A 23,212-nucleotide genomic window follows, 5' to 3' on the forward strand; every position below is an offset into this window, starting at 1 on the left:
CAACAGGTGGTTGGACCAGCGCCCTGGGGGATCGGGACAGTGCTGTACCGCTAGGCAACAGCAAGAGGACGGAGCCTGGTACAACGGGCGGACCTCAGGCTCACTTTGCTAAGCGGAAGCGAGCCTCAAAGGACTGCACGCCACGAGTCCATTTACATGACACTTTGGGACGCCCTGCGCTGGGGGGACAGGAAACAGATGGGCCGAGGAGCGGTTGTGGGGGCGGGGTGTGGGGACAGGCGGCGCTCGGTCGTGGTTGTGGCCACAGTATAGGGCCGCGCGTGCTCGGACTCTGTGCGACCAAAACGCATAGGATATACGCCAGAGGATGCGCTTTGTGTAAATTATGCCTCCGTTTTTCAAAGACGCGTGCTTTTGGTTCCCCTCTGCCAAAGGACTAGGGATTCCCGGTCTGAAAGGAAAGCATTCCTTGGCCCAGAGCGGTCTATTACCCGGTGGAGCCCGTGTGGTAAAGGTGGGGGCTCAGCTCTTGAGCCGACATTCCTGCAGCTACACGAAAGCGAATTTACAGGCCAGTGAGCGCCGACCGGCTGGGAGATGCTGAGACATTGGAAGGGTCCCCGTCAGCTGGCTGCCGCCGTCCTGCTCTCGTTCCCATTCAGTGGCTCCAAAGGGCTGTCCCCAAGCCATGCTTTGGCTGGGCTTGGCTTTTAGGAGACTTAAGGGGGTGTAAGGACAAAATAACCTCCCTGTAGATTTCCTCAAAATAAGTGCTATGAACAAACACAGTGTACTTTCCCTTTCCTCCGTGTTCACTCTGTGCACACGTATATATGTGCATGCGTATATCCTTGGGGGGTTTTCTGTTTGTTTCCAAAATGAGATTATAGAACATAATGTTCTTCAAGTTGCCTTTTTGTTATTTAACTTAACTTTGTGTCATTCCTAAATTTTTCCAGGTGAATACAGGTAGATTACAACACACTGTTTAAAAAAAAAAAAACCACAAAGCAGTGCTGTCCCATGGCCTCACTAGCTCAGCCCCTCATCTGTAGGGGGACATTCAGATATTTTGCAAGTGTTGCCAAGTAGTAGCAGTTTAAATCTAGAAAGCATCTAGCTAGAAACTGACTTCAGCCGCTCTGCAAAAAAAAATTCTTTTACCCGCGTCACTGCGACAGCTAACAGGAAAATCCCTAAAGTCCCCGTAACAGCCCTGCGAGGGCGCAGCTCCCTCTGTGCCCTCATTCGCTTGGGCGCAACACTATGGTGGGGGGGGGGGGCGGGGGAGGGGGTTGGGGTGCAGCAGGAGGAACAGAGATGGGCTCGCGCTCCTGGGGTCGTCTTGTTCGGCAGACGCTTCAACAAGTGTTGGCTCAGGATGGGCTTTGTGGCTGGAGCTGTCTTAGCGCTAGGAGTGCAGAGATAACGGACGAGGGAGGTCCTCCTCCCTCCGGAGCGCCCTGTGAAGTGGACTGTGCCCCTCCCCCATCGGTACTACCTGCGGAATATTGGGAGCGGAGGCTTGAGTAATTTCTAGAGCACCTGCCAGTCTGTGCCATTAACAAGAAAAGCGGTAGTATGCTAAAAGGTAAAGCTGAGAGAGAGGGGTTCAAGCAGAGGAAACTCCAGAGGGCTGGGAGTCCGAGGTCTCCAGAGAAGGTGGCATTGAGGAGCTGTCCAGGGACTGGGTCAGAGTTGTGATGGGGGCGGCAGAGAGCGCAGGGACAGGGGATCGAGTGCAGGCTTTGTGGCAGCCCGGGTGAGAGGTAATAGGCTGGTGCTGGAAAAAGCCACCTTTGTGAGAAGCGGGGTGGGGCGGGGGGGTAGCCCTCTGCAACCAGCCAGCAGATGGGGACGGGGGAGGGAGGCAGGCGGCCGGGCTGGCTCGGGTTTCTACCTTTAATAATCACAGGGAGAACGCGGCTGTCCACGGTCCACGGGGGCAAGAATGGCAGAGGGGCTGGGGGGGCGGGGGGAGGAGGTTAGTTTGGTCCAGAGTGTGTGGCGTCTGAGCTTGTGCCGGAACGTGAGCGGGCGGGTCGTCTGAGCTTCAGCACGAGGCGGTGGCTGCGGAGACTAGATTTGAACACTGTTTCTGAAGGGGGGGGGTGGCGTGGAGGAGATCAAGGGGAAGGCAGAGTGGCCCTTGGACAAAATCTCGGGACTGGTTATATGTAAGGGTGGGAGAAAGGGACGCGGACAGACAGGTGGCAGGAGCCCTTTGGTGCCGTCCTCCCCGGGAGGCGGCAGGAGGACCGATGGTGAAGAGCTGCCAGTGCACGGCCACCAAAGCCAACCGCAGGGGACACCTAACCCAAGTTCAGGAGCAGGGGTTCTGCGTGTCCGTGGAAACCTTGGAGCAGGAGGAGGGGCAGGGGCCTCGGGCAGAAGAGGGACCAGCCCCGAGGCCCCGAGTGGAGGGCAGGAAGCCTCAGGAGCCGTGGACCCACGGGAGCCCCACGGGAGCCCCACGGGAGTACGGTGGGAGGTGTACAGACCGGGGGTGGGGGTCGCCCTCGGACGGGGCAGGAATCTGCAAACTGCAGCCCTCAGACCGCGTGTTTTTGTTCTCCGTGTTGCGTGTGGTTGCCTTGGCCGCTCGGTCCAAGACCTGTCTGGTCCCGCTCGGAAGGCTTCCTGACCCTGGGGCGAGGTGCAGGTCTGAGGTGTGGCAGCCTCGGCTAGAGGAACGGGGGAGCGAGTGGGGAGTGGACGGGCCCCTCGTGTGGCAGCTGTTGAGGAGCCCACGTGAGGGTGCCGGAGCGTGACCAGCCAAGTGCCAGAGTCCCCTCGTTGTGACCAGAGACGCGGGGGGCAGAGGGTGAGGGTCACCGAAGGCACAGCTGCCAGCAGGTCCCTGGAGCCTCCGGGAAGTTCAGACAAGGGGACGAGCGCGAGGAGCATTGTGGGGATATGTTGACCCCGGGTCCCTGAGCACCTCTGGCCACCGCTGTCCTCCAGGGAGCCGGGGCGGGGCAGGGGGTGAGCCTGGTCCGTGCCGGGGCGGGACGGGCTCGCCGGCGCCCGTGTTCTGGTAAAGGTGTGGCAGCCTGAGGGAGCCCGGGGCCGCCGTGCCGGGGAACAGGATTCTGCCCGCTGTACACGTCCAGCCTCGGAGGCTTTGGGTCAAAGCGCCCGGCGTCTCTTCCGTACCTGGGCACCATGCTGAAGCGTGAGGACGGCGTGGCCTTTTTTTTTCCCAAGGAAACCGTCCAGCCCCCCAAAACCAGATCCTGGGCGCCCGCGAGGGCCTCCGGCTCATCAGTCCCCATGCGCGTTTCCCTCTCTTCCCCCGTCCGAACGGGGCCCTGCCGAGGCTGCTTCCTGGTCCCTTGACTCCCTGGGCGTTTTGAGGTTATTGTTCTGCTTTTGTTTTTAAGACAAAGTGACATTTGTTTGTGTGTTTGTCTTCATCTTAGAAGGGTAATGATTTGAGAAGGTGGAAGGATTCCCTCTCGACTCCCTATAATCCTGCCAAAGGGGAAGGAGGGCGCTAGGTTGCTGGAGAGGCTCGGCTGCGGCATGAGAGCCCCGCGTGCTCCCTCATGCTTCCCTCTGGCGGTCCCCAGGCAGTACTGGGGGGGGGGGGGCCACCCTTGCCGGGTCACATGCCCACTCGTCCCTCACCCCGCCCCTCCAGAGTCAGGTGCAGCGCCCCAGGCAGTACCGACCTGGGGGGCGGGCTCACCACTGCCTAATGCGCTTTCTTCTCCGTCTTCTTCTGCAGGGGTTCTCCCTCCACAGGCACCACTCCCACCCAGTTCAAGGCTGTGAGCCCAGCAAGCTTAGACACCAGCAGCCACGGCCAAGGTCTTACCCGAATAGTTTCCAGCTCCAGCAAATAGAGTTCCTCAGGGGGCGGCTCCCTGCCGTGCCCCTCACTGGAAAGCAGACCCCTTCGCTGCCACCGTTCGCCCCTGCACTCTGGCCGCGGATTCCAGGACCACCTGCCAGAAGCAGGGGACTGGAGACCTGGGGTACCCCCAGGGGCGTGCCTCCCAGAAGTCAGGTGCTCCAGAGAGGGTCCTGGTGTCCTGCCCCACGTGGCAGGGCTTTGCCGAGGAGAGGCGTCGACAGGCTTTCCTCACGTTTCCAGGACCTAGGTATCAGCCAGGGCCAGGAACGGACGGTCTTAGAGCTTTTGCGGGAGCTGGGGGAAGGGAAGGCGGCCACAGCACATGATCTGGCTGGGAAGCTCGGAGTCCCAAAGAAGGAAGTCAATCGAGTTTTGTATTCCCTGGCAAAGAAGGGTAAGCTACATCAGGAGGCGGGAACGCCCCCCTTGTGGAGAATCGCCCCCGCGGTTCAGGCCTGGAACCCGCGTAGCCAAGTAGCCGACGCAGACCGCGCTCGCCAGGACGCTGGGAACTCGGACCCGGGTTTGGACCCTGAAGACCGAAGCTCCGAGTCTGAGTCGGAAGCCGCTCCTGAGCCTTCGGACATGGCTGAGATCAAAGAGAAGATCTGCAGCTACCTGTTCAACGTGTGCAACGCCTCTGCCCTGAACTTGGCCAAAAACATTGGCCTCAGCAAGGCCCGAGACGTCAGTGCCGTGCTGATCGACTTGGAACGGCAGGGGGACGTGTGCCGGCAGGGGACGACCCCCCCGGTGTGGTACCTGACTGACAGGAAGCGCGAGCGGATGCAGATAAAGAGAGACCCGGACAGCGCGCCCGAGGCCGGTCCGGCCGCCGTCCCCGAGGCCAAGGGAGACGTGGCGCTCCCGCCCCGCGACGCGGCCGTGCCCCATGCCGCGGACGACGCGGCGGCCGTAGAAGACGCGGAGAATGGCCGGGAACCTGCCGCAAAGCTGGAGGGCAGGCGGGAGGCCGCGCCGGAGCCGGCGAAGCCAAAGCCGCCCGCTCAGGACAACGGCCCCTCGAAGACCGGGTACGTGGACTTTGAAAACGGCCAGTGGGCCACGGACGACATCCCAGATGACTTGAACAGCATCCACGCAGCCCCAGGTGAGTTTCGAGCCATCATGGAGATGCCCTCCTTCTACAGTCACGGCTGGCCGCGGTGCTCGCCCTACAAGAAGCTGGCGGAGTGCCAGCTGAAGAACCCCGTCAGCGGGCTGCTGGAGTACGCCCAGTTCGCCGCGCAGCCCTGCGAGTTCCACCTGCTGGAGCAGAGCGGGCCGCCCCACGAGCCCCGGTAAGAGCCCGCCCGGGGCCGCGCCGCCTGCCTCGCCTGGCCCCGCTGCCCCCTCGGTGTCTCTGCCTTCTGGCTAAACCGCCCGTGTCGGCCCCTCCTGCAGATGTAGAGCAGGGAGCCAGCCAGAGTCCCGGCCGAGCAAGGGGCGGGCTGGGCCTTTGGCCGGGACGCGGCTTCTTGGGACAGGGCTGGCTTTCGTGCCTCGGCGTGGTGCCCGCGTCCCCGCGGGCCGCAGGTGACGGAGACGACTCCCCGCCCCTTCCGTGTGCCTTCCCCCCCCTTTCCAGAGAGGCACGGGACGGGTGAGCCGGGCCAGGCTGCACGTGCAGGCAGCAGCTTCAGGTCCCGGCCCCCGCCCTGCTCCGCTCCGGCCGGGAGAGGGCGGCTTCCGAGTTCACGGCTACCTGCCCGTCGAAGGTGGCGGTTCTGATCTCGCCCGCCGCCTCTGCACACGTGGGTGGGCGAGCCCTGGCTGTGGCTCCTGAGCTGTGAACTCAGAAACTTCCTCACTCAGGCAGCCGGCCGGGCCCGGCCCCAAAGGTCCCTGCAGGCCCCTGGACAGACCGAGGGAGGCGGGTGGGCCCGGAGGGGCTGCCGAAGGGCCTGGTGGAGAGCTGGGGTGGGAGAGGGTTCCACTAACCTCTGCGTTCGCCACGGGCTGCCTTCCCAGCCGCGGCTGACTCTGTCCCTTGCAGGGTGGCTGTTGGCGGGCGGGCTGGGGGGTGGGTGGGGGGGCATGTCCTAAAGCTGCGAGGCCAGGACCCGTTTCTCTCTGGGCTGGAGGCTGGTGGCTGGCAGGCTCTCCCCTCCCCCCACACCGGGGGGCAGCGGGTTCTGTGGCCAGCCTGCCTGTAACTCCAGGTGTAAGACAGCATCAGGTACATCAGAAGACCTGGGGAACCAGAAACTTGACCTACTTTCCTAAATGAAATCCCAGGTTGAGCAAAGAGCGGAACAGATTTGAAAACTTGAATGCAGGAGGTCCAAGCAAAGTCCTGAGGCCTAGAACAAAGGCTTTTTGGTTTTCTGCATAACAAGGGGGAGTCCTTTCTTCTCCAGCTTCACACACAGAGCTGTAGAAGGACTCAAAAGCAGAGAGCTCTGTGTCTCTGAGGGAGGCTGGGGACAGAGGCAGGCCCCAGAAGCGGCAGGTATCTGACCCCGTGGGTGTCAGGGCGCGTGAGGCTGGGCAGCGAGGAGCCCCCCAGAGGCGGCCGGCCGACCACAGACGTGGCGGTGGTGGTGGCTGTGGCTCGTCATCGTTTGCACAGGCTCTGTCTTAACTTAGTGTCAGCAGGCCGCAGGCGTCCCCCAAGTGCTCACTCTAACGAGCTCTGGGGACGCAGGCCCTGGCCGCTTTGTTTCCGGAAGGCAAGGCCCTTCCCCCTTGGTGGGGCAGAGGCCTCAGGGTCCTGGGCCCTGTGGAGAGGGCGGCAGGGACGGCCGGGCCAGCACTCACACATCTCACTTTCCATCAAGATTTAAATTCCAAGTCGTCATTGGTGGCCGAGAGTTTCCCCCAGCAGAAGCTGGCAGCAAGAAGGTGGCCAAGCAGGACGCAGCCCTCAAAGCCATGACCATCCTGCTCGAGGAGGCTAAAGCCCGGGACAGCGGACGGGCAGAAGAGCCCTACGACTGCTCCGTAGAGAAGGGGTCGGACAAGGTAGGCCTCCTGTCCCCACATCACGAGCATACCCACATCTTAACCCGCCTCTGCACGCCGCCTCAACGCAAATAATGGGTCCGTGCCCCCTCCTGCCCCCACCACACCTCCCGCGCCTCCTCCCCTCAGGCCCAGCGCCCCTGCCTGCCCACCTCCCCGGCCTACCTGGAGTTACAGACCTCCAGACCAGAAAAGGACCTTAAAGATGACCGAGGCCGGGGCGCCTGGGTGGCTCAGTCGGTTGAGCGGCCGACTTCGGCTCAGGTCACGATCTCGCGGTCCGTGAGTTCGAGCCCCGCGTCGGGCTCTGTGCTGACAGCTCAGAGCCTGGAGCCTGTTTCGGATTCTGTGTCTCCCTCTCTCTGACCCTCCCCCATTCGTGCTCTGTCTCTCTCTGTCTCAAAAATAAATAAACGTTAAAAAAAATTAAAAAAAAAAAAAAAAAAAAAAAGATGACCGAGGCCAAGCCCCGTTCTTGGCAGATAAGAAATGAGACCCAGAACGTTTAATCTTTATTTATTTTTGAGAGAGAGACCGAGTGTGAGCAGGGGAGGAGCTGAGGGGAGGGAGACACAGAATCCGAAGCAGGTGCCAGGCCCTGAGCTGTCAGCACAGAGCCCGACGCGGGGCCCGAACTCACGAACCGTGAGATCATGGCCTGAGCCGAAGTCAGACGGTTACCCTGCCGAGCCACCCAGGCGCCCCTGAGACCCGGAACGTTTAAAGAACTCACCCTTCCCTGTGGCGCAGGCCCAGAACCCCCGAACCCCCTTCCTTTGGAGGTCAGCCCCCCACCCTGTGGCCGACCCGTTCCCTGCACCACGATGGACAAGCCAGTGGTTTCTCCGGTGTTTTGTCTCGTTCTCTCCAGGCCACGGAGTCCCAGCCCAGCGCCACGTCGGCAACGCCCTTCTTCTCCGGGAAGAACCCTGTCACGACCTTGCTAGAGTGCGTGCACAAGCTGGGGAGCTCCTGTGAATTCCGCCTCCTGTCCAGAGAAGGCCCCGCCCACGACCCCAAGTACATCGCTGTGTCCTGTGTCTCTGCCGAGGCTTCCTCCAAAGGGAGCCCCCTGCTGGCCTCCTGAGGGACGGCAGACTGTCTCACTGAGCGGGCGCACCTGTTCTTGCTGTGCAAGACGGGGGCCTCGAGGGCAGGGTTGCAGCTGTGGAGCAGACAGTCTGGGATGGGGGACTCGGGGCGAAGCGGGGACCGGGCGGTAGGGAGACCCTCGGCTCGGAGGGTACTGGCGGTGCGTCTCCGAGAGGTGCCACCCGCGTGCCTGCGGCCCCGCACGACACGCTCGAGAGGGGGGTCCCTGGAGGAGGTGCACCTGGCTTGAGGCCCACGCGTGGCGCGGGGCTCAGCCAGGCTGAGGGGCGGGGGCCGGGGCCGCGGGGGCCGAGGCACAGAGGCGACGCGTGTGAGGGCTCGCCGGCCCCGAGAGCTCGCCCCGGCAGGGGCCGGGCCGCGTCCCGTCAGCGCCGTTTCCACCCCTCCCGCCAGGTTCCAGTACTGCGTCGCTATGGGAGCCCACACCTTCCCCACCGCGAGTGCCCCCAGCAAGAAGGCGGCGAAGCAGATGGCCGCAGAGGAGGCCATGAAGGCCCTGCACGGGGAGGCCACCAGCTCGGCGCCTTCCGACACACAGGTGGGCCGCCGTCACCGCCCGGGGGCGCGGGGGCGCCCCTCAGCTTTCCACAGGCGCTTACGGCTCCTCTTTGCGTGGCCGCTTCTCCTTCAGCCCGGAGGCGCCAGCGTGGAATCGGTTGAGAACCTGGAGTCCGGGATGCCCAGCAAGGTCAGGAGGGTGGGCGAGCTCGTCAGATACCTGAACACCAACCCCGTGGGCGGCCTGCTAGAGTACGCCCGCTCCCACGGCTTCGCGGCCGAGTTCAAGCTGGTCGACCAGTCCGGCCCCCCGCACGAGCCCAAGTGAGTGTGCCGGCCCCGCCGTGGCCTCGGGGAGGAGGGCCGTGCCGGCTGCAGTGGCCGGGGTGGTGGGGGGGGGGGGCGGGGGGGAGGGTCCCGCCCTGTCTGCGTGGCCGCCTGCAAGACGCTCGGGGGCCGCCCAGAGGCTCGCGTGAGCAGGCTCCTCTCGCTTTTAACCGATTCCAAGTTTTAATTTTTTTTTGACGTCTATTTATTTTTAAGAGAGAGAGAGTGTGAGCCGGGGAGGGTCAGAGAGAGAGGGGGACACGGGGATATGAAACAGGCTCCAGGCTCCGAGCTGTCAGCACAGAACCCAGTGCGGGGCTCGAACCCAAAAACCACGGGATCATGACCTGAACCGAAGTTGGACCCTTAACCGACCGAGCCAGCCAGGCGCCCCTGGTTTCAAGTTTTAAAGGAACGTGCAGAAAATCATTCCGGCCGGTTGAAGGAGTAGGCGGGGGAAAGGCTCCTTTCTCTGCTGGTTTCCTTCTGACTCGTTACCAGTTTCCACACTACTTCTAGAAACTTCCATGCTTGTACTAGTGCATTTTCTTTCCATTTTGGTTTTTTTTTGGTAAGTTTATTTACTTATTTTGAGAGAAGGTGAGGAGAGAGAGAGCGAGAGAGAAGCCTGTCAGGGGAGGTGCAGAGAGAGGGGAAGAATCCCGAGCAGGCTCCAGGCTCAATGCAGAAGCCTACACGGGGCTCGATCTCAGAACCGTGAGATCACGACCGGAGCCGATAGCAAGAGTTGGACGCTTAACCAACTGAGCCCCCAGGGGCCCCCTCTTTCTGCTTTTTAAACAAAAATGGGCATAAGTTATATCTTCTGTTCTACACTGGCTCCTTAACTTACCAGCGTGCCTTAGAGGTCATATATAGCTCAGGTACACACATCTATCAGACTCTTCTCCACAGCTACATATTTCTGTATTTTTTCTACGTCTTTTAAAAATTTATGGGGTGCCTGGGTGGCTCAGTCGGTTAAGCATCCGACTTCGGCTCAGGTCACGATCTCGCGGTCCGTGAGGTCAAGCCCCGCGTCGGGCTCTGGGCTGATGGCTCAGAGCCTGGAGCCCGTTTCAGATTCTGTGTCTCCCTCTCTCTCTGCCCCTCCCCCACTCATGCTCTCTCTCTGTCCCAAAAATAAATAAATGTTAAAAAAAATTAAAAAAAAAATGTATTTGTCGGGAGAGGGGCAGAGAGAGAGGGACAGAGAATCCTTGGAGCCCCATGCAGGGCTCAGTTCCACAAACCATGAGATCATGACCTGAGCCAAAACCAGAGATCAGGTGCTTAACCGGCTGAGCCACCCAGGAGCCCCTAAATCTTTTTTTTTTTTTAATTTTTTTTTTTTTTTAACATTTATTTATTTTTGAGAGACAGAGACGGGGCATGAGCAGGGGAGGGGCAGAGAGAGAGAGGGAGACACAGAATCTGGAAGCAGTCTCCAGGCTCCGAGCTGTCAGCACAGAGCCCAGCGCGGGGCTCAAACTCATGAATCGTAAGATCGTGACCTAGGCTGAAGTCGGACGCTTAACTGACTGAGCCACCCAGGCGCCCCAATCTTTTTTTTTTTAACATCATCTCTGAACCCAGTGTGGGGCTCGAACTCACGACCCTGAGATCAAGAGCCACGTGCTTCCATCGACTGGCGCCACCCACAGCTACATGTTTCCTTGAATAGATGCTTATGGTTTCACAGTCGTTTTATCGGGCAAGAGATATAAAAGGTCTTTTCCGAAAATGGACACCGCCCCACCTGGGCGACACCTGGTAGGGGACACCTAGCACCTGGCTTAAGAAAGAGAAGGTTGCTGTCGATGTTGAAGCCCTCACTTTGCGTCACTGATCTCACCAACTTCAGTGACGACTGGGTCGGACTCGCTCTTGCTCCTAGAGGCAGTCTTGGTGCTGTGTGTCTGTGCCGACCGTTCTCAGGAGGGGGTTTCTGGGCGAGAAGTCACACACGGTTTCGAAGGGTTTGGGTTTCCGTGTAGGTGATAGACTACTCAGAATGAGACCCAACAGCCTCGTCCTGACTGCTCCCCTTGGCCCCGCGCCCGCCTCCCCACACACCCACGTGGTATAAAGTCATCACTTTATACCACGCGTCCTTCCAGAGCATCTGCGTGACGACGCGAGCCGAGCTGCCGCGTGTCCCTTGTGTTACGCAGAAGCACAGACGCGCTTTGGCGTCTAGCCTGCTGCTTCCACACGACAGTGTAACCGTGGAGTTTTCCGTCTCCTGTCCCGTTCTGTGTCCAGAGGCGTCCCTGCGGTGCCCAGGGCTCGGGCTCACCCCCCCCCCCCCCCCCCGTCTCGCCAGCCCCCTGGGCACCAGTAGGCAGATTGTCTCCAAACTTTGCCGCTGTAGAGAGCGCTGCAGTGAATAACTTCCGTGCGTTCGAAATTTTGATAAGTATCGCTGTGTTTTCCTCCAAGGAGACGATGCTTATGCCTCTGGCAGCAGTAAGTACAGAACGGTCCTTCCCTCTTCGCCGTGACCAGTACAGAATCACAGGCTTCCCCGGGAGTAAACCGTTCCTTAGAAGTCTTTCCAGAGCCAAGTGGCAGAAGGCAAAAAGCATTTGCCATTCATTTAAGTAAATGCAGATTTTTTTTAGCGTTCCCAGACCCCAAAAAGTCACCTCTCTCAGGCATTTCTGATTCCTTAGGACGCATCTTGCTAACAGATGCACAGAATACATCCAGATAAAGCACGGGCGCTCAGACCCGCTTTGGAGTTACCGAGGCTGGATCTGAGCCGCGGGGGCGGGGGCGTGTGCACGCCGCTCTGCCTTTTTGCATAAAAGCAAAAGTCCTCTTGGGATTTCTTTTGGTTAATGGGAACAGGCACTCGTGTGGGTCTGTCCCAGAGGGGGAGTGGCTTGACACCGACTTTGGAAACATTTGTATCAAAATGCTTCTCTTTGCTGTTGTAAAACGCTAGCAGCGAACTCAGTGCGGCACAAAGATCAGCCTGTGTTAAGATATTTATTGTTATCGTTACTGTTACCGATAGATGGAAGGAGGAAGCCCACAGGTCATCTCCAGAGATTTTAAAAGGGCATTTAGTTAAAATTCAGCGTCCGTTCCATTTAGAAAGCCAAGCTGTTGATAAAGCACAAACTGTCGAGTGCTTCTTAGCGTGACAGAGTAAGTGTGAAGTCAGCAGCCCGCAGCCTCCTTCACGTTGAACCTGGAGCTGCTCCCAGTAAAGTCAGGGGACACGTGGGCGTCGCGTCCTCATTACTCCGTGGTGCTCCGGCATCACAAGCTAATGCCTTCCGTTAAGACAGAGAAGGATGAAGAGAGGGAGGTAGGGAGGTGAGGGTTCGCAGGTGATGTGATCGCATCGCTGAAGTATTCGGGACAGAAACGGGAGTTCAGGAGAGCAGGACGGCGGAAAATCACCTGGAAACATCAAGAGCTTCTCTGCAGCAACAGGCAGTTCGAAGTCGTAGTGGAAGAAAGCCTGTCTGCAGCAGGCGCTAAACGCATAAAAGACCTTGGCGCGTTCTGAGCGGGGAAACACACGGGCTCTGAGACTCCGATTAGGTAGAAAAGTCCCGCGTGATGAGAGCAGCTGTCCCCAGATTACTTACGTTTAACGCGATCCCAATAGAACGCTGGCAGAATTGATTGATTTTCCACCTGGAAAACGTGATTCCCGTTTTATATGAAAAGCCCACGTGGGGGAAGAGCTAGGAGATGGAGAGCGGGAGGAACCCCATGCCCGGCGGCGCATCGGCCTGCGAGGGGGGAAGGCGGGTCGCACGGCAGGTGGACGCAGACGGGCCCTGTGGTGGGCACAGGGCCGCGGGTCGGGGGACGGGAGTGACTGGGCGGCAGGGCGAAGGCTGCCCACCGCGTCTCACCGCCCGGTGTCCGTGTCCTCGGTCACGTCGGATCGCAGTGTCCGGGACTGAACTAGGAAATCGGGGCGCCCGGCCGGCTCAGTCGCTGGAGCATGCGACTCTTGATCTTGGGGCTGTGAGCTGGGGCCCCACGTTGGGTGTAGAGAGGACTTAAAATCTTAAAACGTCCGTAATACGTATACATGTATAATGTGTATTTACAAAGAAATAGGTAAAATCCCAAAAGCACTGGATGGAAGTGTGGATTTCTGTTCGAGCATCTTGGACTGGCAGAGCCTCTCCAACAAGACACAGCAGATGAAGTCCCAGAGGGAAGAGATGGAGACGGGCCATCAGCACAAGTGGTGTTTCTTAGAAGGATCACCTGAGGGAAAAACACTCAGGGCCAGTTTCTTTACAAATGAGGGATTCTTGGGGCGCCTGGGCGGCTCAGTCGGTTGAGCGTCCGACTCCGGCTCAGGCCGTGATCTCACGCTTTGTGAGTTCGAGCCCCGCGTCAGGCTCTGCGCCGACCGCTTGCTCAGAGCCTGGGACCTGCTTCGGATTCTGTGTCTCCTCCTCTGTCTGCCCCTCCCCCACTCACGCTTGGTCTCACTCTGTTTCTCAAAAAGAAATCAATGTAAAAAAAATTAAAAAAAAAAAAATGAGGGATTCTTTTCCAGTCTGATAGGAAAACAAAGACGGTGAACTGTCCCCAGAAAAGCATCAGGAAGTACCGACAGAAGGTGCTCGACTCCCTCTGTAAATACACACGGTTGGCGACCCCGTGGCGTCCGTGGTGCGTCTCAGCGTGCGGTGGTTACGGCGAGGTGGGGCCGCCCCGGGGAGTCCACACCCGCGAGGGACGGGGACAGGCGGTCCGTGCCCGTGTCCTCCGCAGGCCGGTTAAGGAAACTGAGGTGTACCCGCACCACGGAGCACCTCGCAGCCCTGAGCCAGAGTCCGCCCCGTGCGGGTGAGCCGTCCAGGGTGCAGGAGGGAGGGATGTGAGCGCGAGCTTGCGGACGGCCACCTAGGGTCCCTTCTCGCGGGATGAAAAACTGGCGGCGGCGTTTGCTTCTGAGGAATGAGGGATTCCTGACTTTCGCTGTATTCTTTTCTTTTTTTAATTTTTTAATGTCTTATTTCAGAGAGAGAGAGACACAGAGACAGAGAGAGACAGAGCTCGCGCAGGGGAGGGGCAGAGAGAGGGGGGGACACAGAATCCGAAGCAGGCTCCGGGCTCTGAGCGGTCACAGCACAGAGCCTGACGTGGGGCTCGAACTCACAAGCCGTGAGATCACGACCTGAGCTGAAGTCGGACGCCCAGGGCGACTGAGCCACCCAGGCGCCCCGACTTTCACGATATATTAATATTAACTGTTTGAATTTTTGTGGGGTACCCAACTACTCAGTTTTAAAAGGTCCTTAAAGGAGAAGAGCTCATAAAAATGGCATCTTATTTTAAGTTTTCTTTTAGTGATAAGTAACGTTGATCTCTTCATATTTACGTGCTACTTGTGTTTCCTCTTACGTGAACTACTCATAGCTCTTGCCCTAGTCCATCCTTTCTTACTTGACTAGGTAAGAACAGGGCGGGAGGAACGGGGAGAGGCCGTTGCGCTCCTGGCCTCCGCCTGCCCTTTGCGCCCAGCCTCCCCCCCCCACCCCCCCCCACCCCCCCCCCCCCGGCTTCAGCCTTGTTCTTCGTGCCTGCGTTCTGGCCTCTCGTCTTCTCCTGGCACAGAACCCCCCCCAGGAGTTTGAGTGACTCACGCAGAATTTCAGAAATTATTGTGACCCGCACGGAGCGCAGGGCAGACCCCCGGCCACAGCAGCGCCCACGCACGTGGGGAGGGGCGAGGGGCTGGGGCCGCAGTACCCGCCCTGCTGTCGGGGTGACACATTGTGCCCTCTGTTTTCCCCCTCTCTGGCCTCCTTGGAAACCACCGAATGTGCCCGCCAAACACAGACCTTCCCAGAGCTCTGGACCGCCGTGTCCAGTCTCCTGTCGCTTCCGCCTGACCCTCTGGTCCCACCTGCCCAGAGGAGAGCTCTTGGGTGTCGCCCCGCGGCCATTTCCCCCGGTCCTTCCCGTGTCAGTCGGTGACCCCACTGCCCGCCCTCTGCTCCACGGCCACAGCCCTAGGGGCGGGCCAGCTTCCCTCCCCTGCACGTCCTTCAAGCAGACCGTCCCTCGGCCCGTGTGTTGTGCATATATAGTTCGGCCCAAACCTCCTGCCGCCTCCAGCGCCGAAACCAGTCGGTGGCCTCCTGCTCTCCCAGCTTTGTTCATCCATTCAGGAATGTTGAGGGGCCACATTTGTATTTGTGTGGACGGGCGCCAGATGCGAATCAGGGATCCTTGATAGGGACAGGTGTGAGGTCTCCTATCTCGTGCGTGTCACCAAGAGCTCAGGTTGTGTGATGGGTTGAGGGTCTGCTCGGCGGCCTGACTCAGTAGGGAGAGGCGCCCACGCGGTGGCCTCAGGGTGCTTAAGAGGAGGACGGCGCTTCGGGAGGGAGCGAACTCGGCCCAGGTCGGCGCTGGGAGGGGAGCTCGCTGCGTTTGGTACTAGCCGCGGTCCTGTGACGGGCACCCCCCTACCCGCATCGCACTGCGCAGGACGCCCCTCCGCCCTCCCTGCGCCGCTCACCGCCTCCCGCCCTCAGCCCTGCGTCTCACCAGCCTCCGAGCAGGCCCCCCGGCTGCACGCGTCCCCCCTGCCCGCCGCCCCCCTCACCCCAGACCCGTGCTTACGGAGCGCTTGGACCGTGGCTGGTGGCTTCTGTGTGTAGCTTTCAAGCGACAGGTCCCCGTGTCCCACACATACAGGCCCTGACGGGGCAGGGACAGGCACACCCCGTTGGCGCTCCCACGGACCGGGTGCCACACGCGGAAGGTTTGCGGGAACCTGCGTCGAGCGCGTCTGTCGGCGCCGTGTTTCCAGCTGTTCCGCTCACTTCCTGTCTCTGTGCCACGTTGTGGTGACGGTCACGGTACCTAAACCTTTGCGTCACTACGTTTGGTGGTCTGTGACCCGTGATCGCACGTCGCTGACAGCTCAGGTGATGGTTAGCGTTCTTTCGGAATAAAGTATGTTTTAGTTAAGGTACGTGTGGGGTTTTTAGACCCAGCGCTGGCACGCCAAGAGACTGCGGTCTGGCGCCAACGTATCTCCACGTGCACTGGGAAACCAGAAAATGTATTGTGACTCGCTTTACCGCGATACTCACTTGATGGCTGTGGTCTGCAGCTGTCTGAGGTCCTGCACGCCTATCTGTCTTCGTGCGTAAGAATTCGTACTTTTCAAGCGCGCGGAACAGGCGTGAGATTCTGCGGAGTCTCTCAAAGGCCCGGTTTGGCCCCCGCTGCTTTCTGGCATCTGTCACGCCATGTCCCTGTCCTCCTCCTGCTCCCCCCACCCCTCCGGTCCGCACGCCCCGGGGTGGTGGATGGAGGAAGGAGTCAGGGCGTCCCCTGCACCGGACAGGCCGCTCGGCGTGACTGAGCGTAAGAGGACCGGCTCTGTTTCCTGCCTGAGCAGTTTAGGACGGGGCTGAAGCTAGGATTCTTGACACCCTGGCGGGAGACGCCCGTCACGCTCTCCCGCCCCTGCCTGGACGGCCGGCCCGACCGGCTCACGTGCCCAGGCGTGCCCCTCCCAGGGCCCCCTCGTGAGAGCTGAGCCCCTTGCCTAAGGCACGTCTCCACGTCCGACCACGCCAAGCCGAGGGTCCTCTTGGGCCGACCGGGAAATTAGGAAACGGAATCGGGTGCTTCGAAGTAGAGTGTTAAACCGCGAGGGAGAGCGCCGCTGCCGTTTCTGCCTAAGCTCTGGACAGAAGTACCCCTGCCGTATTTCCTCACACCCCCTCCCCGACCTGCTGAGCTTTGTGGTGCGGGCCCAGAGCCCTCGCGGGCAGCCGCGTCCCCTCAGGTTTGATGACCCGATGTTGTCATCCAGTTCTGGGGCCACTTTCAGTTCGTGACAAGTGAGCCCGGTTTTCCGTGTATACGAAGTCTCCCTTATAAACGCGTCTACGCTGAAGAAGAGTCGGCGTAGACAGAATCGGTAAGTAACAGTCCGGGTGACCTCTGGCTCTGGTGGACGTGACATCGTGAGTCCCCGGTGCCCCGCGCCTCACGCGGGCCCCTCGCGGCGACGCGGTCGCGGTCGGGCGCGTGTCTCTATCCTGCTTCTCGTCCCGAAGGTTCGTGTACCAGGCCAAAGTCGGGGGTCGCTGGTTCCCGGCCGTGTGCGCCCACAGCAAGAAGCAAGGCAAGCAGGAGGCGGCCGATGCGGCGCTCCGCGTCCTGATTGGGGAGGACGAGAAGGCCGAGCGCATGGGTTTCACAGAGGTAACCCCAGTGACAGGGGCCACTCTCAGAAGAACTATGCTCCTCCTCTCGAGGTCCCCAGAAGCACAGCCAAAGACAGTTAAGACGTCTACTCTTGCTGCCATCTTCTCTCGGGGCCTTACCTTGCTGTCCTGTGACGCACTCCTGGGCTTTACTCCGCGCCTCAGTAGCACGCACAGCGGGGACAGCGCGGGCGGGCGGGGGGGGGGGGGGGGGGCGCGCCGCGGGCCTGACGCAGCCTTGTGCCCACAGCTCCCCCTGACGGGCAGCACCTTCCACGACCAGATAGCCATGCTCAGCCACCGCTGTTTCAACGCCCTCACCAACAGCTTCCAGCCCTCCCTGCTCGGCCGTAAGATCCTGGCCGCCGTCATCATGAAGAAGGCCTCGGACGACCTGGGGGTCGTGGTCAGCTTGGGGACAGGTCGGTGGGGCCCCCCGGCGGCGGGAGCGGACCGCCGTGCGGCTCTTAGCGGCCGCGGTCCACGCGGACGGTGGGGGGGGACGAGCGCGGGGAGGCTGGCCGTGCCCTGCGGAGAGGTCACCTTCTCCCCCCGCCCCTGCTTGCAGGGAACCGCTGCGTGAAGGGCGACTCTCTCAGCCTGAAGGGGGAGACGGTCAACGACTGCCACGCGGAGATCATCTCCCGGCGAGGCTTCATCAGGTGAGCCTCCGCCCGTCCCTCCGCGACTCGGGCCCCCGCCCTTTGCACCGGGGCGGCCGTCCTCACGGCGCCGTCCCCGCAGGTTCCTCTACAGCGAGCTGATGAAGTACAGCCCGCAGACCGCGAAGGACAGCATCTTCGAGCCCGCGAAGGGAGGCGAGAAGCTCCAGATCAAGAAGACCGTGTCCTTCCACCTGTACATCAGGTGTGTGGTCCCCGTGTCCACCTGGACGCCAGGCGCGCGCGGTCCCCGCCCGAAGCCCCGCCAGGCTCCACGGTCGGTTCCCGGGGGCACCCTGGCCCGGAGGTGAGGCCTGCGCTTGAGGGCGCGTGGACGCGGCGTGGCCCACGTGCCCGGCCGCCCCCCCCGGGGGCTGCAGGGGAAGCCCCTCGCCGCCTCCACGTCCCGCGCTTCCCGAGCCCCTGGGCTCCGGACGGGGCCACGGCACGGGCCCTGACGGCCGCCCCCGCCCCGCAGCACGGCCCCGTGTGGGGACGGCGCCCTCTTCGACAAGTCCTGCAGCGACCGTGCCGTGGAGAGCACCGAGTCCCGCCACTACCCTGTCTTCGAGAACCCCAAACAGGGCAAGCTGCGCACCAAGGTGGAGAACGGTGAGTGGCACCGTCCCCCGCGTCCCCACAGGAAGACTGCCGAGCCCGGGGCCACCGCCGGGACAAGGCACGGCTGCCACGCTCTCGGCGTCCGTTGCCAGAGCTCGAGGGCTGCTTTGCCGGGCGGGGGGGCCCAGGGACAGGCGTGGACCGCAGGGGGGGCGGGGCTCCGCTCTGAGTCTGGGGGTCATGTGGGAGCCCGAGGGCCCACCCGGAACTCAGGGGACAGCCTGGCCAGAAACACAGCTTCCCGGGAGGTGATCTTACCGCCACGGGGAGGGCGGGGAAAACAGGAGGGGACAGGAAACGAAGCGCACGCGCCCTGGGCTGTCCGCTCACGGCTGCCCCCACGCCCTCGGGCCGGGTCACCTCCCTGCCCGGGACCCGGGACCCAGCAGCTGGCCCCTGGCTGTGTCCCCAGAAGGTGGGAGCCGCCCCAGGGTCTGCCCGTTGGTGAACAAAGTGGCTCTGTCCACGTGGTGCCGCGAAAGGGGGCGGTGCTGGCACCTCGCTGGACCCTGAGGACACACGAAGTGGAAAGGTCACATGCTCCGTGGCTCCGTTTATACGACGTGTCCGGAGTACAAAGGGGGCGACTCTGTGGAGACAGAGGGTGGACCAGTGTCGCCTGGGGCCTGGGGTGGGAGGGGCCGGCCCGCCGGGTTTCTCCCGAGGGCCGTGAAAGTTCTGACTGGGGTGAGGGTCGCACGCCTCTGCGAACGCAGTAAAAACCACAGAACCGTGTGCTTTAGTTGGGTGAGTTCTATCTCAGCAAAGCTGTTACAACGAAAGCAAGGGGCGCCTGGCAGACTCAGTCGGAAGAGCACGTGACTCATAATCTCGGGGTCACGAGTTCGAGCCCCACGTTGGGTGTAAAAACCGCAGCAGCGCCCCGTGGCGGCTTCCCAGTGCACCGCACAGAAAAGCCAAACCTGCGCGCCCGCCGAGGGCTCGGGCCCACTGGCTCTTCGTCGGCAACCTGGACAACCAAACCTCTTGCTGTCTCAGGGCCTTTGCTTGTGCTGTGCTCTGTGTCTGAAACTGTTATTCAGCCGTGGCTTCTCCGCGTCTCTTGCTCTGCCTGCAAGTCCGTCCCGGGCGGCCGCGCCACCCTCCCAGCCTCCGGGCCCTGTCGCCGTTCAGAGTTTGTGCGTGTGGAGCATTTGCTCGCTTGCTGTCCGTCTGCCCCTCTCCTGCTGCTGTCTGTCTGCCCCCTCCTGCCCCCTCACCCGTGCACACGTTCCAGGGGCACAGAGGTCTTCTGGGTCGCTCGTCATTGTTCCCAGCACCGAGCACGGTGTTGGTGCGGCCAGAATGAGCCCACCAGTGCCTTGGCCCAAGCGTGAGGCGTAGAAGCCCCGCGGCAGGAGTGGCCTGGCCCAGGGGCCCCCGTGGCTCTGACCCAAGTCCCTCCACAGGGGAAGGCACCATCCCAGTGGAATCCAGTGACATCGTGCCTACGTGGGACGGCATTCGGCTGGGGGAGCGGCTCCGAACCATGTCCTGTAGTGACAAGATCCTGCGCTGGAACGTGCTGGGCCTGCAGGGGGCGCTGCTGACGCACTTCCTGCAGCCTGTGTACCTCAAGTCTGTCACCCTGGGTGAGGGTCCCGTCGGGCCGCACGCATCGTGGCTGGGTGCTGACGCGGCATCTGCGCTGTGCCGTGTCCGGTGGCCACCCTGCTGCAGGGGCGGGCTCAGCGCAGGCGCTCACCGGGCGGGTCTCGCAGTGGCTCACGGAAAGCAGGCTCCAGCCGCAGCGTCGCCTGGAGCCCGGAGTGCCTGCGGGTGCGGGGCGCCACCTCTGTCCTCACGGCCCCACCGGGACCTTCTTCACGCTCCCTGCACAGACGGGCATGGTTTCCTCTTTGCACCCAGGTTACCTGTTCAGCCAAGGGCATCTGACTCGGGCCATCTGCTGCCGTGTGACCAGGGACGGGAGTGCCTTCGAGGACGGACTGCGGCCCCCCTTTATCGTCAACCACCCCAAGGTGTGTGGCCCCATCTGCTTCCCCTTGATGTTTTCTCCCGTCCGCGTGAGCCTGTCCGTGGCACCCCTGTATCCGCTGTGGGCAGGGGATGTCCCGAGGGCTAGTCCCTCTGTCCCCTTGGATGCTGAGGGCTTGCTTTTCTGTCTGCAGCCCGTTTGAGTCGAGCAGGGCTCAGTGAGTCTGGTCTTCAGACAGAACCCTAGATACGGGGAGGGATCCCGGCCCCCCCCCCCCCCCCCCCCCCCCCCCCGCCGTGTGTTGGGAGTCCCCAGTCCCTGCCACAGGACCTTCTCCTGGAAGTCTCCATCTTTCCCGTCGCTCCCGGGACCCATCCCAGGTTGGCCGCGTCAGCGTGTACGACTCCAAGAGGCAATCCGGGAAGACGAAGGAGACCAGCGTCAACTGGTGCCTGGCTGACGGCTACGACCTGGAGATCCTGGATGGGACCAGAGGCACCGTGGACGGGTGAGGAGCCGCGGGCCGCCCCGACTGCGTTCCCCAGAGCTCAGCGGCCGCTTGGCGGCTGCCCCCTGTACCTCCCCCACCGGGCTCCCCTCCCTCTCTGTCCCCGGGCAGTGCTGAGCTCTCTTGTTCCTCCAGGCCGCGGAACGAGCTGTCCCGGGTCTCCAAAAAGAACATTTTCCTCCTGTTTAAGAAGCTGTGCTCCTTCCGGTACCGCAGGGACCTGCTCAGACTCTCCTACGGGGAGGCCAAGAAGGCGGCCCGCGACTATGAGGTGGCCAAGAACTACTTCAAGAAGGGTCTGAGGGACATGGGTTACGGGAACTGGGTCAGCAAGCCCCAGGAGGAGAAGAACTTTTACCTCTGCCCCGTGTAGCGGGCCGGGCGCCGCAGGGTGGGCGCGAGGCGGGCTGTGCTGTCCTGTGGGGGTGGGGGCGGGGGCATGCTGGGGACACCGGGAACTGGGTTCCTGCGTGCCCGGCCTCTGGGGGGGGTGCCCACCCCTGCCCTGCCTGCGGGGGCGGCGGGAGGCGCGCCTTCTCTTCCCGCCACGCAAGCACGAGGGTCCTCGCCCACGACCCGCCCAGCCCCACTTGGCTCCCGCTGCCCCTCCCTGTGTTTGCCATCGACCTGTTGCCATCTTGGCCGGGGCCCCGTCAGCTCTGAGTCCTGGCAGCGCTGGGGGCTTCAGCGGCGGACTCTGTCCGCCCCCCCACCCCCTCCCCGCCGGCTCCCCGCGGCCCTTTTGCGATCCCCTCCTTCTGATCACGGAGTTTCTCCTTTTCCTCCCAGAGGGTGAGAGGCGAACTTAAGCGGGCGAGACATCCAGGAGTCCGTCAGTCCCGGGGCCGTGGGGTCAGCGACCTTCGGGCCTTGCACTTTAGCGGGCACAGGGGGCGGGGCGGCCGGGAGGGCTGGCGCAGCCTGGGGGTCCCCCAGCGATAGCAGAGGGCCCTGTGGGGCGACGCCGACCACCCAGGGGGCACAGACCCGCCTCGCCAAACCACCAGGCCGCAGCTGTCCTCCTGAAGCATTCCTAGGGATTTGTCCTGCCAGCAGGGGACAGCAGGGCCACAGACCCCAACCCACTGGTGGCAGAAGTCCTCCGAAACAGGTCCTCCCCGCTCAGATAATCAGGACTTAGAACAAGGGCACAATGTCACGTTGGGTCAGATCACTGTACCGCCCGCGTGTTTCTCGTGACCGTGACGCCAGTGAAAGTTGACGAAGTCGTGGGTAAACGAAGAGTTTTTAAAAATGTCATAAGTGTTGATTCTTAACTGCTACAGATAACCTGTAATTGCACAGATTTAAAAGTCAGACTTAATTTTCCATTTATCCAAGTGCTTTTGTCTGCGAGGTAGCTTCAGGAGGGCCGGTCACAGGCCTGAGGTCTCCTTGCCCGTTAGGGACCCTTTAGAGGCTGACACTCGACAGCACTTGTAGATGAAACAGCAGCTCGTCCTAAAGCCCCGTGAGGCGGGACCCCGTCCGCACCTCCAGCCAGCGTTGACTCCCGTGGTCCCAGCCCTCCGTCTCCCCGGAGTCCAGCTCTGGGCCCGAGTCAGCCGGACGCGCTCCAGACCTGTGCCCGGGCCCTGCCCCTCCAGACCCGAGCCCGCCTCCGGGTGGTGGCCGTGTGTGTCCGAGAATGCTCCACGCCGGCGCCCCGAGGAGCCTGTCCCCCGCCCCCCGCACCCCCACACTGCTGCCGAGGCGGCCCCGTCTGCCCCCACCTCTTCAGCAGTAGATACGCCCCCCTTCACACTTCTGTTCTTGTGGCTACTGTTTCCTCTGTGCTTTTGACCAAAAACTGACCAAAATAAAAAAAAAACCCAAGTTTTTAAAGCATACTGAAGATGTCTTTGTGGAACAGCCAAGTGTCCCAAGGAACCGGTAGGGAAACGGTGCCCGTCGCCGGGCGGAGGCGCCTCGGAACCTGCGGCCCCCGCTCCACCTTGGGTGTTAGGACCCCAGCTCTGACCCAGCTGCCTCCTCTTTAACTGGCAGCACGCGGCCCTCAGAACCCCAGCCCCGCGCCCCGAGGTCAGAGGCGCCGTCGCAAACTTGTCGCCTTCGGTTTCTGCTGTAGGAAGAGGTTTCTGCCGGAGATGCTGCTGTGCGGGGACGTGCCCCCCCCCCACCGCGCCCCTGCACCCCCGCCCGCCCCCGCAAGGCTGGACGGGGCAGAGCTCCCTCCTGCCCTGCTCTACTTTCTTGTCCGGTGTTTGTTTTTAGTAACCAGGACGCCCTCTTCCTTTTTTTTTAAATGATCTTTGTAGTCGGTTCGTCCGGACCATGGCTGTTGTGCCCCCTCCGGTTATCACTTGTGAAACGTGTCACCGCTGAAGCTATTTCCTGTACTCACGTGGAGAGGCTCTGTGGGTTTGGGTCCTGGTGTGACCCCAGGCGCTGGGTGGGAAGAGCCCAAGCTCAGGCTTGGTGTGGCCGTGGCTGCGGTTCTGCTCTTATGTGTCCCTTGGTAACAGTGACTCACGTTATACATTCCTCAGAAATAAAAAAGGAGACTCTGAATTGTTA

General features: G+C 61.6%; 1 protein-coding gene across 4 annotated transcripts in view; it reads left to right on the forward strand.

Annotated features, from left to right (window-relative positions):
* The window catches only part of ADAR (adenosine deaminase RNA specific), a 39,321-nt gene extending 16,109 nt beyond the window's left edge, over positions 1-23,212 (forward strand). For 2 of the 4 annotated variants that reach the window (XM_042975480.1, XM_042975477.1), the window contains exons 2-15: positions 3,692-5,121; positions 6,601-6,784; positions 7,656-7,804; positions 8,291-8,435; positions 8,529-8,719; positions 16,795-17,020; positions 17,195-17,366; positions 17,513-17,606; positions 17,689-17,811; positions 18,085-18,218; positions 19,637-19,819; positions 20,097-20,209; positions 20,547-20,674; positions 20,810-23,212. In XM_042975480.1, the coding sequence (XP_042831414.1) occupies positions 4,406-5,121; positions 6,601-6,784; positions 7,656-7,804; positions 8,291-8,435; positions 8,529-8,719; positions 16,795-17,020; positions 17,195-17,366; positions 17,513-17,606; positions 17,689-17,811; positions 18,085-18,218; positions 19,637-19,819; positions 20,097-20,209; positions 20,547-20,674; positions 20,810-21,047 (2,796 nt within the window). In that variant the 5' untranslated portion in view covers positions 3,692-4,405 and the 3' untranslated portion in view covers positions 21,048-23,212. The remainder of the gene's footprint in view (positions 1-3,691; positions 5,122-6,600; positions 6,785-7,655; positions 7,805-8,290; positions 8,436-8,528; positions 8,720-16,794; positions 17,021-17,194; positions 17,367-17,512; positions 17,607-17,688; positions 17,812-18,084; positions 18,219-19,636; positions 19,820-20,096; positions 20,210-20,546; positions 20,675-20,809) is intronic. The other 2 variants (XM_042975479.1, XM_042975478.1) reach the window with 2 other exon arrangements.

The sequence above is a fragment of the Panthera tigris genome, chromosome F3 (genome assembly GCF_018350195.1).
Source record: "Panthera tigris isolate Pti1 chromosome F3, P.tigris_Pti1_mat1.1, whole genome shotgun sequence".
In the NCBI taxonomy this organism is placed as follows: Eukaryota; Metazoa; Chordata; class Mammalia; order Carnivora; family Felidae; genus Panthera; species Panthera tigris.